The 16,855-nt window shown below is 42.6% G+C and overlaps 2 protein-coding genes across 3 annotated transcripts in view; one reads left to right on the forward strand and one right to left on the reverse strand.

Annotated features, from left to right (window-relative positions):
- The first annotated feature begins 8,367 nt into the window (after window positions 1-8,367).
- Window positions 8,368-16,855, forward strand: part of ZNF407 (zinc finger protein 407) — a 335,277-nt gene continuing 326,789 nt past the window's right edge. Inside the window, exon 1 of one of the 2 annotated variants that reach the window (XM_056482799.1) lies at window positions 8,368-8,484. The gene's annotated coding sequence lies outside the window, so the exon portion shown is untranslated. Of the gene's footprint in view, window positions 8,485-8,676; window positions 8,895-16,855 lie in introns of those variants that run through there. The other variant, XM_056482800.1, reaches the window with a different exon arrangement.
- Window positions 9,000-14,330, reverse strand: LOC130248788 (translation initiation factor IF-2-like). The gene is made up of 2 exons (XM_056482805.1): window positions 14,105-14,330; window positions 9,000-9,337 (listed from the first exon to the last, which is right to left on the reverse strand). The coding sequence occupies exons 1-2, from the start codon at window positions 14,328-14,330 to the stop codon at window positions 9,000-9,002; spliced, it is 564 nt and encodes a 187-aa protein (XP_056338780.1).

Raw genomic sequence — 16,855 nt, forward strand, 5'->3', positions numbered from 1 at the left:
CCACCCTCTCTTTCCATTTTTTTATAAAAAAATTTTTGTATTTTGCATCATCTTGTCAGCCTTGTGAAAGAAAAGAAATGGTGTGCATTTTTCTGAGGTCTGTAGTGTTATACAACACTTCTAGAAAAGTTTCTTCTTGGTTGCACTAACAGCTATTTGTTGCCACAGTAAATTAAAGATAACCCTACAATACTAGTGTTAGAAATAGGATTTAAGTTTGCTTCCATTTGTTAGCCTTATTCTAGATGTGCCATATCCCATGTCAGAGCATATTAGAGATTCTGAAATCATGACCAACTAACTACAGAAATCATATGTACAATTTTGTGTCTATATATGCATGTATGTAGCTGTATCTGTATACATGCACTGGCAAGATCTAATCCAGTCATTGATTTAAAATTTAAAAAAATCTTTTCTATTCTGATTCAGGTTTTTTCTTACTAATGACTGAATAATGGGAAACAATATTGTGGGGATATCCAAAAGCAGCATCTGTATCTCCAAAGTCTTGATACAGATATCAAGACCTGGATCATAGGACAATAAAAGGATTTAGGTTTGAAGGGACCTTAAGGATCATGGAATCATAGAATTATTTGGGCTGGAAGAGAGCTTTGGAAACCATCTAGTCCAAGCCCACTGCAATAAGCAGGACCAAGTAGATCAGGCTGCTCAGAGCACCATCCAAGCTGACCTTGAACATGTCCAGGGATGGTGCATCCAACCACCTCTCTGGGAGCCTGTGCCAGTGTTTCACAGACCCCAGAGCACACCTAACAGTACTAGGTGCCTTTACATAGCTGGTCAAGTTCTGCCCATCTCCCTGCTAGAGGAAGACTTGCCCCAGGTTTTCATTTTTCTTGTAGGCTGTAATCCATGTTGAAGGGAATTGAACACTCAAGAATAGGATCATATTTTTCTACTGATTATTAATGTGAAAGAATAAATTAGAACATTTTAATTTCCATTTTAACGTCAGTGGGTTTAAGTGTGAAAGTTGCTTTTTTATATTAGTAAAACACAGTTGTTAATCCTTAAGTAATATTCCAAAAGAGAAGACTGAAAAGTGTGTAAGCTAAAATCATGGAGAATAAGATGCTGACAATAGGAGCTGAAGGCATAGAGAGATAAGCAGTGCCCTTAGACTGAGAACTAATCAGGTAATTTTCATTAGCCTGTGAAAGTCGAAATTAGGCTTACTCACATAGTTATGGTTTTCCTTTTCAGTCACACTACTCCCAAGAAGTTTAACTTTGGCTCCTGCTAGTTATTCCTTTCAGAATACAGCATTTGGCTTGTTTCACAAAATGTTCTAAAATGCCTTGCTAGTTAAGGATGTTCATAGTCCATGTTTGGAGAGGGAAGATTGTGTAACTTTGCCTTTACCTGTGACACTGAGGCCCATGCCACAGTGGCTGGTGCCAGTGAGACCCACGAGTTCCCTTGTTTCTGCTGGAACATTCCAGCTGCAAGTAACACATAAAGTTAAATACTTATTGCTCCTAGGTGAAGCTTAACGAATTTTCAAGTTTATACCTTGTATCATATATAGAATTAGAAGGAACCTATTCGGATCATTGAGTCAAACTCCACCTATATCTATATTTGGAGCTGCAGACACATCACGCCCTTTAGGAGGCATGTCATTAAAAATTTTAAACAAATATAAGAATAGAAAAATATGAACAGTTTCTTGTTAACAGAGTGCACATTTGTCTGCCTTGCTCTACTGCCATATATTTCAGTGATCTTCTCACTGGCATTCCTCAGAACAGTGTATGAAGAACATCTCCAGTTTGCAGATAATTTTGACAAATACGTAGCAAAAGTTTTTTCTGCAATGCTGCTACATTAGATTACATAAAAGTAGGCCAGAAAATTCCAAATGATCTGCTAACACAAGCATGGTGGTATGTGATCTTGAAACCTCTTTCCATGTATTTTTTCAGCTATGAACTTGAACCCATGTGAGTCTTCTCCCTGAAGTCACTTAGGAGTCATTTCGACATTTCCGCTACTTTCTAAGGAGGTGAGTCACTGTCTGTTGTAATGGGAGGACCAGCAGCTCCCAGTTTTTAGCTGGTTGTCACATGGAATGAGTTGTTTGGATGGAAGACAATGAAGACAGTTCCCAGTTACTTTATCTGCTCTCAGAGAGTTTTAAAAATTGCAAATATTATCTGAAAATGCGATTGTATTTTGCTATGCAATTTCACTCAGGTTCTCTGAGTGAAACATGCACACAAGGCAGGAACAACAGCTGTGGTTTTTTGTGTACTTAAAGAGATAACTGTAAGTGCAACCACACTTCCACAGGTGTGAAACTTGGATTCTTTTTGCTAAGAAACTTTACTCTTGGGAGGGGAAGAAAGCCCAACAAAACCTTGCTCCAAAGTCTATCCTGCATAAGGTGTATCCCAACAGCAAAGAAAAATTATCACATTCTTTACTTGATGAGCATCTGAGAATTTCAGCGTGTAACCAGAAAATTCTTCCTTTAGAGCTAATAGTATAAACATATTCTTATTTCAGTGGATGTAGTTCTAACAGGACTAGGATGCATGTGCCAGGTGGATAATATGTTGACTTAATGAAGATGAAAAATAAGGATTAAATCTCTATTTCACGCAGCATATTTTTTTGCATATTATTTTCTGATCTGCTACTGCATTAAATCTCAATGTATTGCTGCATAATGTACCAGACTTCATATTTGTATTTGAGATATATGTCTATTTGAGAAACTTGCTTTGTGAGTTTGTAAGCGATTATTTATACGGTCGCAGAGCTGTAAATTCTGGCAAGCTGGACATCTTCACATGTAACAGACAATACAGGGTAATAAATGACTCTCATTTTACTGCAATGAATTGTTATTAAAATTAAATAAATTTTTATTAAAAACCCGCAGTATAAGGAAACTAAATCCTCGCAAGTTTGGCAGAGTTGGTCTCCAGACAGACTAAAACATATCTGCAGCTAAATGAAACCAGATATTGTGGATGTATGTGTGGATAATGCTTATTTTGCTACCTGTCTCAAAATCATTTTGATGATCTCTCACTATGAAATAACATGATGTGTTGCATGTTCGTCATCCTTCCAATGCAGTTACAATTTTCTTTTTTTTTTTAATATCTGTAAGAATAATTCAAATACCATGCTAGTCTTTTTATTTGTGGAACTGAAGGGGAGCTTAGAGTTGAAACTGTAAAATCTCTGTAATAGAAACCTGAAAATATTCAACATGACACACTCCTTTCTTCACTCTTCTGGCATGAAGAAACAAGTGGTGTCAGAGCCATATGAATTTCATGTAAATTTGCCTCACTCTTTTTTACAATTAGAAATTCAAGACTTAGTATTGCTTTACTTGTCTCCTATGCATTATTGCCTTCCTGACAAGGCATCAAATTCCATAGGCAGGGTTAACATTCTCAATTTGGCAGCAACCCTGTGATTCCAGTAACAACTTCGAAAGATAAAGTTTCATTTCATCATAGTGGAAGGACCAGTATGATCCTGGAAGTACATTCTTTCTAAAGCTGCCTTTTTTTGGGGCTTCTGGACACCAAAGTTTATGTAGTCCACTTTTTATTGAAAAACAGTGGAATGAAAGTCCATTTTAAACAAACTAACAAGCAAGTAAATAAAACCATGACAGATGCTGTGCTAGCTTCACTCCTGGTGAAGAAGCCAGCAATGGCAGTCAGTGGTGCCTTTGCTACATCACCCTTATGAAGGGCACACCAAAGTCTATGGGCCCAGGAAGAAGAATGTTCACCTGCAGTGCTTTTTAGGTGCTGATGTATCTTAACATAAGGTTCCTTGGAGGGAACAGCCTGAAGACTTAAAAATAATGTCCATGGGTAAAATTTCTGCCTGCGTGCTTCGAGTAATGTCAGTTATTTGTCAGTGTGAAAAAAAACCCAAATCAGATTTATTGTTATATTGATATTTATGTTTGTATCTAGAAAGCTGCACGCATAGAGACATAAGCTGCATGCATAGAGATGTGAGGTCTCCTGTTTGTATGTTTTGTATTGTGTATGCAAAACAGCGTAGTTGTTTGCTTTCTGTGGCCATTTATTACTATTTATTTTTGAGAAGTTGGTTACTGTGACACTGAGCAGACAGCTGTATGACTACTGTTCTAGACTTACATCACACAGATGTTACACAGTTCTTTTACCACTCCTCAGCTGGACTGTAACTCGACTTTAGAGAAACATAACGCAGATTATTCAGGACCTGATGAAAGATCATATGTGACTCTTCAAGTGAAGATACCTCTTGAACACATGCAGACAGACATCCATGGCACCCATGCTTCCGTGTCGCAGGCTGAATAGAAAGCCTTTAATACTCCTGGCAAGCCTAGGCCTGGATGATGCATCATTTGTGAGCCAAATGAAAGGATTTGCAGTAATTCTTTGTTTTGTTAAGTGGGGGAACTTCAAGCACTATCTAATCTTTTTTCAAATTCTTGCAACTTCTATCTGTAAACTTAAACTCCTATAAAAGTATTTTAATTGCAAAAACCCATTTAGTCACTTCAAGCTGCTTAAAAATCTTCCCTCCACCTCTAGATCTTATGTAAGAAATTCAAACAAATCCTTTTTAACTGTTCCATTAAAGCCCGGGTGCTTTCCTTCTTATTTTTCTCAAACATTTATATGGAACTTAGAATAGCAGATAAAGTTGGGAAACCACACAATTTTTACTACACTTTTACTTGCCTGCATAAGGTTCTTTATATCACAACAACAACAACAAAAAAATTAACTAAAGGTACCTGGCAGTGGGTGAGCTTTTTGTTTATGTAAAAATGGGTAACTATTTGTATTGAACCACGTTTCTAGGCTTGGCCGGGCAGCGAAGCCAGCGGGTAACACGAAGTGAGTCAGAAGGTGCAGCCTTTAATGAGAGAGCAGGTGCGGCTGCACGGGCAGCGTGACCTCGGCGGCACAAAGGTGCAGCCGTGCCCAGACGCGGCCACAGCTCCTCTGGCTCCGGGAGCTGCGTGGCTGCCCCTGCGGAGCGGGGCCGTGCAGGCTCGCTGTCCTTCCCTCGGGACACCAGGCGCAGCGGGCACTGAATTCTGCCCTCTGGCCCGGCTGCAGCTCGGCCGAGGCAGCGCCCGAGCCAGCTGAGCCACGGATCACAGTGGGGCTGCACCAGCGAGGGACCAGGATCACAGGACCACGACCGAGTCACAGAATTGTTCATTGAAATTGTCCATTGTCAAAAAAGATCTTTATTGACTCTGTCAGGAAAATCCACAGAGGTTTATATCCAAAAAGGAGACAGAGGAGTTCCTGGAACTTTATTCGAAAAAAGGGAGAGAATCCAGTGGGAGACACACTTGCAGAATTTTCCCTCTCCAGGTTTCGGAGGGCGCAGCCTCCTTTTATCCCAAACTCCCGACCGCATGTTGCCCTCTTCCCTTCCCCATTGGCTGAGGTATTAGGAAGGTACAGCCTTCCCGAACCGCCTATACGTGTTCCCCCCTTGAACCTGCTATTTTACCCCAACGCTCAGAAACTCAGGCTCAACAGACCCTTGCCTGTTTCAGGGGCCAAGCTGTCTGGGCTCTGCAACAAACCTGCTGCCCGAAGTCAGCAGAGACATGAAAACCCATTTCAAGGACGTTAACATCCATACCTTCACCCCTCAAATTGTTTGTAAAGACATTGACTTTCCTCTCAAGTCCAACAATTACACCTGTACTCCCAAGTCCACCACTAAACCTTAAGTCCCGAAGTGCCACATCTACACATCCTCTAAATACCTCCAAGGATGCTGACTCAGCCAAATCCCATCAGTTTGAACAGCGTGCAGCAGCAGGCCAAACTGGAATATTGCACTTGGCTTCCTGAATCACACACTTGAAAAACGGGCAATATAACTTGCATTAAAAAGGGAAGGTATAGATACATGTGTATATATATGCATAGGTAATTGACACTGAAAAGGTTCTTGGTGTTTACATCCTAATTATTCTGTTTCATGTTTTCTTAGGGGTTGGAACTGCAAAATAAAGACACATGCAACTTTTCTTCAAAAATCTGCTACTCTGTGAAAAACAAATGGCAGTTAACCTTTATGGGTTAATGCTGATAACTTGATATCCTACAGACACCACAGTGTCCTTTCGAGGGCCTGCCAGCAATGTTCTTCTTATGAGATTATGATCGAGTCATGGGGTTAGTTCTACACAAATCTGATGGGAAACCCCGTGATTCAGAGTTGGGAAGTAGCACTGTGGTGACTGCATTTGTCCTGCTGATATCTGACTTCTGGTACTAGCAATCACAAAGCTGTGTGTGTTTTCTGTGCAGGTGCAAACACAGAGTATTAAGTAGGAAAGGTAGGGAGAGTTTTAAATCACACAGCTAAGTAAAGAGCTGGCGCTACTCTTGGAATGAGTAACATTTTTAGTGAAATTAGTATTTTGGTGTGGTAGAAACATAGCAACTGCAGAATCATTCCAAGCGTCATATTCTGTTAGAAGATATAGTCTATGTTTACAATCCATTGATAAACTAACCTATTAACTAATTAACATATTTTTATTAGCATAGCTACTTCAGAACAAAGAATGACTTTTCATTACTTTAGAAGCCAGAACATTGAATGTAGGAATGCCTGTAAACATTTAATAAATACAGATTATAATTACAAAATAAAATTAATTATTTTTTGTACAGGTATGATTTTTTTCTTCCATGAATAGTGATTCTGCATTAGTTGCTACTTGTCCCATAACAATGGCTCCCTCTTCAGGCTATTCCTAAAATATGCTGCCTCTTCATTTTGTTAGAAATATTTCAACTTGTATGACTCCAGCTTGCACAGTCGCATCTTCTTCTCCGGTATGTTTCCTCTCAGTAAGCAAATGCTGAAATAACTGATGGGCCAGGCAGGCTCACTTGGTGTTACTTGAGACCCACACTTAGAAATCTTTAAGGCATATGAAAGGTATTTGTAAACTGCAGAGAAACTGAGCTTAAAGGACATCAAAATGTTGTTTTATCTCTTTTCCCCATTCTGAAAAATATCCAGAACAGTTTGTTTGTACTTACAAGTGCCAGTGGCTTCTGTAGACTCTCGAACTATTAAATCTAAATACGTATCTAAAATCCCACAGATATCTTTACTACAAATTCAGCCATATTCTGTGTGGATTTCCTATTCTACACAGACCATTTAAATTCTGTACTATAAGGTACAGGACAAGGAGATAGCCCTCCCTCACCAATGTCCTGTGTGTTACTTTATTGTTTTAAATTTTGTTCATTCATTTCAGATCTCTCCTAAGACACTGGTTAAGTCCAGGGTGCTCCACTTTGCTTCAATGAAGGGCTCAGGCCACAGCAACTGCTTTGCTTTCAACCCATTCTTAGTCTTTACAACCCTCAAGAGAACTGGCACTGCTGTGCCATAAACTTAGCAGATTAGCCAGTGACTAACCAGCTGAATAGCACTGCAAGTTGTCACTTCTAGCTGGTAAGCTCGTGCACAGCGTGCCTGCAAAGTCAATGAACTGCAAAACTACTCCTGAGGTGTTCTCTCCTGTCTCTGTGCCACAGCCTTAAAGAATACTAAATGCTGTTTAACTGAGATCCTGTCTGCTAAAAAACATTGTGTAATCAGGAGATAAATGGGAAAAAATCGTAAGTAACTGCATTTCACCACAGGCATCTGAAGACTCTACCCATTCCTTCTTTGCTTTGATACTTGATCATGTGACTTGGCTTAAGGAAGAGGGAAAGAACACTTATGGTTTCATCATCACGAGTTTATAAAATGCGAGATGACAAATTGCCTCCCTCTCGCCTTTTTCAACTGTTTCTCTCTTGAACTACACTGCCTCAAAGTTATTTTAATACAGCTTGGAGCTCGGCACCCTTCGACTGATAACCCTAGTGAAGGGCTGTGCGTCAAGGACTTGTTCCCCCGTCCTCCAGGACAGGTTTCCCAAAGACCAGATCCAAATCTCGCTGCATTGCGGTGCAGGGTGAGAATGCAGAGCTTTAAGCACAGCCCTGTGCTGCCCAACGTTACCCTGGCGCAACCCAGCGCGGGGGCTGCCGCGGGGGGCAGAGGCCACAGGCCGGAACGGGCAGCTTCGGGAAGCCCTAAACTCGCACCAGCTGGCCGGTCGCAGCGCCGCCTGCTCTCGTCCTGCAAGCGCCTCCCGGGAAAACCCTCGGGGCTCCGTCCTTCCGTGTGGGACCATCCCTTCCCGGGACGTAGGGGGCGGCAGGGCAAGATGGCGCCAGCGCGTGGGCGCGCGGCGGCGGCCGTTGGGCGCACGGCCCCTCGCGCCCGCGGCGGCACGAGCGGCGCCGCCACGTCACGTGAGCGCGCCTCGCCCCCGCCCCCCGCGCGCCGGGCGTGACGCAGCGCGGCGGGTCTACGGCGCGCCACTGGTGACACGGCTCAGCACAAGCGGAGGCGCTCGGCTCCCCCCGCGCGGTAAGCGCTGCGCGCCGCGGCGCGGCCGCCCCGACTCGTCGCCCAGCGGCGCGAGGCGAGCCGCTGCCTCGGCCCTCGCGAGGGGGGCTCAGGGGGTCGTCGCGTCACCGTCTCCCCTCAGGCTTTTTGGGCCTCTGCGCTGCCGTCGTTTTTTTTTTTTTTTTTTTTTTTTTTTTGGGGTGGGCGAGCGGGCTGTGGCGCACCGGCCGAGCCAATCCTGTGCCTGCTTCTTCCAGAGCTGCGCGCCGATTGGTCGGGGCGCCGAGGGCGGGAAGAGCGCCCCTTGCGCTCATTGGCTGCCGCAGCCGGCCCCGGGGCCGTGGGGGTCTGCCCCTCCGCTGTGCCGCAGGCGGGCGGCGGCGGGGAAAGGAAAGAGAGAGCGGAGACACAGAGAGGGAGGGAGAACCGGGGTGGGTAGGGACTCGTGGGAGCCGCCACCGCGTTGCGCGGTTCCGGCTGGCGCGTGTTCCGGGCTCCTCCCATGTTCCCTGTGCTCCCCCCCTCCGCCTAGCTCCCTAGGGCCGGCGCGAACGGTGGGGCCCGGCTGGGCGGGGCTGTGGCCTGCGGAGACGGCGGGGCACAGCGGCCGTGGCGGCGGATGCTGGCCCCGCGGAGCCGCCTCCCCGCGGGGACGGCCCCGGGCAGCGTCCCCGGGCCGCCGAGCGGGGCCTGTTTGCGCGGCGCGGCTGCGCAGGCGCGGCGGGCGGGGTCGCTCCGGGGAGGGCGCTCGGCAGTGTCGGCCTGTGGGGCTCGGCGCTGCCCTCAGTGCTTTCGGGCGGGGATGAGCTTTGAGCGGTGCAGGGCTTGGCGGGGAGGGACGACGCACGTGACTGCAGGAGCTCTGGATGTGGGTCTTATAAGGGATAAAGGAACAGTTGTAGCTGTTTTCCCTTTATTCTGCTTCGGCCACTAGGCAGAGCAGTCACAGAATTACAGAATTAGCTTGGAAAAGACCTCTGATATACCGAGCACCATTTCGTCAGCAGATAGCACTGCGCGCCACATCCAGTCTTTCATTAAACACTTCCAGGGACAGTGACTCCGTCACTTCCCCGGGTAGTCTATTCCAAAGTCTAGTCACACTTTCACTGAAAAAAATCTTCCTGAAGTGCAGCCTAAACTTCCCCAGCAGCTTGGGGCTTTTGTCTTTTCATCCTGTCGCTGGTTACCTGGAGAAGATACTGACCCACTCCTGGCCTCACTCTACTTTCAGGTGTTTGTAGAGAATGGTGAGGTCTCCCTTGAGCCTCCTCCAGGCTAAACAATCCCAGTTGCCTCAGCCATTCCTCATAGGACTTGTGCTTCAGACTCTTTGCTTATTTACTGCCCTCTTCCGGAGGGCAGGCTCTTGAATCATGAGCACCTCCTGTGCTCTCACAGTCTTGTGAATTTCAGCGTGGTTTTGTCTGGCCTAGAGGGTCAAATAGTGGAACCTGTCAGATTGTGGCAGGAAAGGCAAGTTCCCATAAACAACATAGCAATGTTAATACACTTCTGAGAGTGTGCATGTCTTCTGTAGGAAAGATTGTTAAACTAAAACTACTGCTTTTGTTGGCCTTTGAGAGACAGGTTATCATCTGTACGTCCTTTATGTAGAAGAAATTGTTTAGTGTGGGAGTGGTGAGGCACTGGCATAGGGTGCCCAGAGGGGTTGTGGATGCCTCATCCCTGGGACTGTTGCAAGGTTGGATGGGGCTCTGAGCAACTGGCTCTTGTGGAAGATGTTGGAACTAGGTGATCTTTAAGGTCCCTTCCAACCCAAGCCTTTCTATGAGTCTGTGTTCTGTCTTGTTTAGTTTGAGCTGCTATGAAAGGTTTCCTGATGCTCCTTCAAATAACTAGTGTGGCCTGTGAACCACAATGTTAATGTTAGATGTAGTGTTAGTTGGAGAAAGGAAAAACATCTGTGATCTGAGTGCTGTACCTAGTAGTGATCTTAGAATTTATAAAATTAAAGGGTTTGTTTCTATTTTCCTGTGCCCTCTTTGCTTCTTTGTGTAGTTGTACTGATGCAGGCTTGCAAGGCTTTGGCTTTGTCACATGCTTGTGCTTGTCCATATGATATTAACCATGGCACCTAACACCTAGGCAGTAGTAAATAATGGAAATCTGAAAGTGCAAGGGTAAGAGTGGCAGTGGATTTTCTGGTGGTGAAAAACCACAACAGAATAACATACTATTAAACACTGGATGTAATTCCCTGTGATTCTCACCTTAATAGCCCACAGGTGTGGCATGTGAAGACTATAAGTTTTACATTTCAGAACATGAGTAATGAAGATGATTGTATGAGGCTGGAGTTTTGGATGCTGGGGTCTGTATTTTTCCCACCTCTTCATGAAAGATGAAGACAATTACAGGCTTCAGTTTGGTCTCTCTTGCAATCCCCTACACTATTCACAGCAAGTTACATTCATCATGGAAGTAACTTTGCAGTAATTCCATCCTTATTTCATAAATTATTTCAGCATGGACATATAATCAGATTGTAGCTTTTATATATAAAATATGGAGCCTGGCAGTAGTTGTATAATCCATACATTTTAAAAAAAGTCAAATGCACTGATGTGACAGGATGATGATGGACTGTGACTTTTTCAGTATGTTTAAACATGTCAGTTTTATTAGCATTTTGGGAAATATAACTCAAACGACCTCAGTTAAATCCTTTACTATCATTCTTCTGTAGGAACTATTGTATAGCAACAGCATCAAAGATTTCTGATTTATTTGCATGAGAGTTTTCTTTGTTAGAAATGCTTTTAAAACTTAAGCTGTGTTGTCTCTCTATAGGAAAACATTACTTAGAGATAGAATGAAGGAGATGTCAGTCACAGTATTCCATTAAACCCAACCTTTTGTAGTGAAGAACAGCATTTTCTTGTTGGTGTGCACAACACTAGAATGATGTGGCTTTGCTTTGCCTAGTTATTTTTAGTTTTTTGAATGTGTAGAGTGTGGGGGTTTGGTGCATGAGATGGAATTTACAGACAGACTGGCGCATGAAATATGGTTGAACTGGAATTATTCGGTGGCTCCTATGTTTGAATTTCCTGATGTGGTTTAGAATTAAAATATTCTCTCTGAGAAAAACAGAAAGGCTTCATTGGAGGGATGACCCCATCAGTCAAATAAAAGCATTGGTTTCAGATACACCTGGTCTAGTCATTCATTGAAATTAATGCCTTGGTATTATGGCGCATGTTAAAGGTACTAAAAGGTTGACCTTTTAGTTTGAAATCTGGAGTATAACCCTTTTGAAAGCTTGGGAAGAAAGACAAGATGATGTGATTGAGCAGATGTAGTGGCTGAGTTTCTTTCAGCTGTTCACAAAACCAGACATGCAGCAGAGCGGTCTCCTGTCCTCTGTGTTCCATGAGGAGTCAAATGGAAATGGTGCTTTCACTTTGACAGATTGTCAGCAGCTGCCCAGCAGAGCATTTGTGATTATTCTTCTACCCCAGAAAGAATTCGTTGTTCTTCTACCCCAGAAAGGTCTTGCTTTATGTTGGTTTTACCACCTTGGGGTAGTATAGTCACCTGCAGATGCAGTTGCATCTCACAGTGCCTGGCCAGCAGCAGCCAAGGCAGGGAAGCACCGCTTGTCCTGTGCAACAGGAGGGAAGGAGCAGAAGCAATGCCAGCAGTTCTTGGTGGACACAAAGGCATGAAGGAAATGAGCACTGTGCCTCAGCGGTGATCACAGTATCAACTTTCTCTAAAGACCTTTGAGATCAAGTCCAATCTCTGACCCAACACCACCATGTTAATGAGACCATGTCACTAAGTGCTGAGTCCAGTCTGTCCTTAAACACCTCCAGGGACAGTGACTCCATCACCTCCCTAGGCAGTCCATTCCAATGTATAATCACCCTTTGTGTGAAGAAACTCTTCCTCATGTAAGCCTAAACTCCTGATGGTGCAGCTTAAGATTTGTGTTCTCTTGGCCTGTTGCTGGTAGCCTGGGAGAAGAGGCTGACTTCTTTCAGGCAAGTACAGTATTTAATACTAACAGGCATAGGATTATCCATAGATGTCGTGGAGAGAATGAATTAGGAGTAGGATTGCATAGGACCTGGCATTGCAAACTGCTTAAATCTTGCCTGGCTCATGGTTCAAAGTTCATGCAAAATCTCACTAGTAACATTAGAGTGGTTTTATCTTTGGTCTGTTTGCTTTTGCAGCGGACATTCTTACATGGTTACACAAACATGTATGAAAGTTTAAATACACTTATACCTACTTCTAAACTGGAATATTAAAATTTTTTTGGTCATTATGGGCATTTGGTCATTATGTGTGTTAACACATAAACTTAGATTGTTTATTAGCGTATGTGTATAAAACCAGTGAAGAAGCAAAAAATGTAAAGATGTTCTTGTGATTTCCAGTTTCTCACCTGCAGAAATTCCAAAGGTGACTTTTTGCTTTGCAGAAAGGAATTGTATGTTTAAAACAGGGGAACCATACATGCTTTCCAGCTCAGCAGTTGTGAATGCCATCAGTCCTGTTTCTGCCATCTGCCAGAGAAGAGTTAGTAATTACAGAACAGTCTGTAGCCCATTATAGGTGTTTACGTTAAATGTATGTGGAAGTTTTCATATTTTATTTAATCTCAGTTCTTCAACATGTGAAGATGAAAGTAGTGTCCCACCATAACCATGACTGCTTTCCAGTCCTGTGTCAGCAGAGTTGGATTGCTATTTTTTTTTGCTTTGTTTTGTTTCGTTTGCCTGTAGTCTGGCCTACTACTGAACTACTGTCTCTATAGATTTTGTTTAAGTGGACTGTGAGGCTGTGAGTGTTCTTAGGTTTTTTGATCCTTAGTGGTACAGGCATAAATTTTAATTGCCTCTGTCTTTCTGAGTCTAGGCATACAAGTTGTTACGTGTGTGTGTCGTATGCAATGGCCCAGGGGGAGGCGTGCAGAGTTATGGTGCACAGTATTTCTGTGTACAGATCTGAATGTATATGTCTATAGGTTGCTATTTTGCTACAAGTGTATATAGAGATGCTTTTCTACCTGTTTTACCTTTGTCTTGTTGTAGTTACAAAGTTTCTTGCTGTCCTTAGCCCCATCTTTGGAATTTCAAAAGTTCTTCCCAAAAATACAGGTAGCAACAAATAAAAAATACATATAAATGTTAAAATCCACTGGAATTACAAGGGGTAACAACACTTACCAGAACAGTAACACTAAGTCATCACTTTGTATGGAAATAATTGTTTCATGTGATTTTTGTGTGTGTGTGTGTGGAATCCATACAGTTACCTGGTATATTAGCTTTTCTGTAGGAAGTATTCCAGCAAGAAGTTTGAAAAGTGTGGAGGTCCTGACAAGAGTTCTGATTTAATCAAAGACAGATTGTTGTAAGTATTGCCATTTGGATGGCCTCAAGAGCTCTGATATGGCTTTATATATGTGAGTTCTTGAGTTCATTCTTTAGTCCGATTTTCAAGCCTGGGCCCACTCTGGAAAAGTCTGTGATGCTCACCTGTTTCCATTCAGTGGGTTAGATTTGGCTTATTTAAAAGCTTGCTGTAAACATTTGCTGTGAACGTGAGATACTCCATGCAAAGTTGGCTTTAGGAGTCCTGTTCAGGAGGAGATTTAATTTACCTGTACTAGTGCTGTGTAGCAGGTTGGCATCACCCACTTCTGTGTTGGAGGGAGAAGCATGGGCAGGGCTGACCTTTCCATCTTGGTTCACATGTGGAAGCGTCAGACTTGCTGCTCTCGTACTGCCTGGCGGGTTGGTGCCTCTGGAAAGTCCTGTGCTGGCTGTGTGTGCTGTAGCTGTCACATCCTGCTGTGTGCCCAGAGCTCCCTGAGTGTGCCAGGGCATCCTGCTAAATGTTCTGCCCCCATGCAGGAAATCCTGTGGGACTGACGAGTGTTCCTGGTGCATGGGGTGCAGCCAATAAGTGAAAAGCTTCTGAGAAGCATGTCTTGACATTCCTGGGATAGCCAGAATCTATGCACATTGTTTTGCACAGGAACCATGGCTTAGGAATATGGCATTTTTGCATTTTGCAATACCATATGGTCTTTTAACGTGGAAAAAGAAATTCCTGTTGCCTGCTTGTCTTCTCTTGGATGTTTAAGTGACATTGAATATTTAAGTTGGATTGTTCCAAGTCTTTGAGAAAGAATAGCAAACTCTGTACATTCCATGAAGGCAAAATGTTGCACTTTCCTGGTTCCTTGGTGTGTAACATGCTTTCTGCGGGGATGTATCCACATTGGATTTGGAACACTGAATATACAGTAAGGACAACAGTGATCCTTGTGTTTTGTTTTTTTATTACTTTCATCATCTTCACTTTCCATTTTCAATGCCAGTGAAGTAAAGGATGTTTCTTCCCATGTTCCCAGTGTGAGGCAAACTGAGGTTTACCTTAATCTTTAAAGGGAAGGAGGTTCTTGTGTTGTGTCATATAAATTGTTAATAGGATATAAATTTCTGAAAAGTCAGATGGATAAATATAAAATCTAAAAGCATTGATAAACTGCAGCTTGTTTGTTTGCTTTGACATCTCCAGAATAAAGTGCAATGAATACCAAAAATTACTAGTTCAGCATGTGTATCCTTTACTGGGCAAAGCCTGGCTGTTGCAAGTCACAGATAATTTTTTTTGGATTAGAGCCAGTGCTAGCACAACAAGTAAGTTCAAAGATACAGTACATAAAGATGTTTTCTGGGTGCTGTCTTCAAAATCTGTCAACTTAGTTTCTGTTGTTCTGAGTTTTATTGGTACAACAATGGACTGATTTGAATTGGATTTGTTTTGTTTTCCCTGCCTGTTGTTCGCATTTTCATTTTAAATTATTTACAAGTCTGAGGCTTGAAGATGAGAGCCTAATGAATGCTTTTAAAAATAAAACCATCTTCTTTAAGCATGTTATGCTTCATGTTTTGAATTTATAACCAAAGCCTTAATGAATAGTTTCCTAGTTGCTCTCCTCTTAAAATTTATGAGCTGTCCTATTTACAAGTCCTACCTATACAATGGAAAGATAATTCCTGTTTACCTTAAATGAACTGTTCTTGTTAACAAGCTTAAACTGCTAATTAGGTATAATATGGCAATGAATACTGTGTCAAACCTTTTAGCAAGAATATGAAGATGCAATATTTAGTTGTTGAGCATTTTTTTGGTACATTCTGTGTAAGAATACAGAGTGTTGTGGTTTTTGCTGTCTCATATACATATCAGGTTAATAAAAAGTATTTTAGGGAGAAACTATGGTCTGTAGGTCCTCACAGAAGCGGGTGGACTTCTGCCCTACATCTAGGATGATATGTTGGTGTCCATGTACTAGCATGCTGCTAAAAGCCTCTTTGTTGCACGGCTTCAGATGGTGACGTATGAAGAACCCTTATGACTTTATGTCCAGATAGTATTTTTTAACAGATTAATTATTCTCTTGAAAAAAAAACCACAGGGATAGCAATAGTTGCTTTTCTTTGAGTGTGCATTAATGTAATTTAATCAGGAAGGAAAGAAAACCTGGGACTAGAATTTGATGTTATTTACCTGACTATAAATCGGAATATTTCCATTTAGTTTAACAGAAATTTTCAACTTGTGTCAAAATGATCAAAATCAGAACCTGACACAAAATCTCAATTTCATTATTTTTGCATACAAAACTAAAGAAATAAAATTGGATTTTGTATTTTTTTGGGTTCAAATCCTACCTCAAAAAACAGGTTGGTTCTTGAGCAGAGGTTTTATAATACAGTGTTGTTACTTGTTGGTAATGGGAACTTGGCAGACATGTTATATGAAAAAGCTACTTTTTTTTCCTTTAGTTGTTTCTCATTAGATTTTAAGTGTCAAAAATGTAGACTTGTGAATCTAAGTGCCATTCTAAATCTAGGTAGCTCAGAAATTCTTGACAAGTATTGCTTTGACATATTTGTGAGTGCCTCTGATATCTGGAGAGGGTTGTATATAGGCTTTGTTCCCTGTCTCCTTTCCTTTGTATAACCCAAGGAGTTTGCAACAGGGATGGCAACCTGAGGAGGGAAGGGGAGGAAGAGACTGAAGAGAAAGTTGGCAAAGGTCTGGCGTTGACCTTCAGCTGCTCTGGAGCAGACATCTGATGAGATACAAGGAGCTGCTTCTGTCAAATCCCAAGAATCCTTTCTGGGCACAAGGTCATTGGGTACAGAAGGTGTTGTTTGGAGAGGACAAGTGAAAACCTGACAATGCATTTTGCTAGCTCTGGTCAGGCTATTCAAGTTCCATTTCCAGGTAAATAACATGCTGAACTTTGCTGGTGGAGGTTGATTTGCAGGAATGCTTTCTCTTTTTCTTCATGCACATCATCATGAATTTAGATGTTGCTGATTTCAGTAAAGTG

This window comes from Oenanthe melanoleuca, chromosome 2 (genome assembly GCF_029582105.1).
Source record: "Oenanthe melanoleuca isolate GR-GAL-2019-014 chromosome 2, OMel1.0, whole genome shotgun sequence".
In the NCBI taxonomy this organism is placed as follows: Eukaryota; Metazoa; Chordata; class Aves; order Passeriformes; family Muscicapidae; genus Oenanthe; species Oenanthe melanoleuca.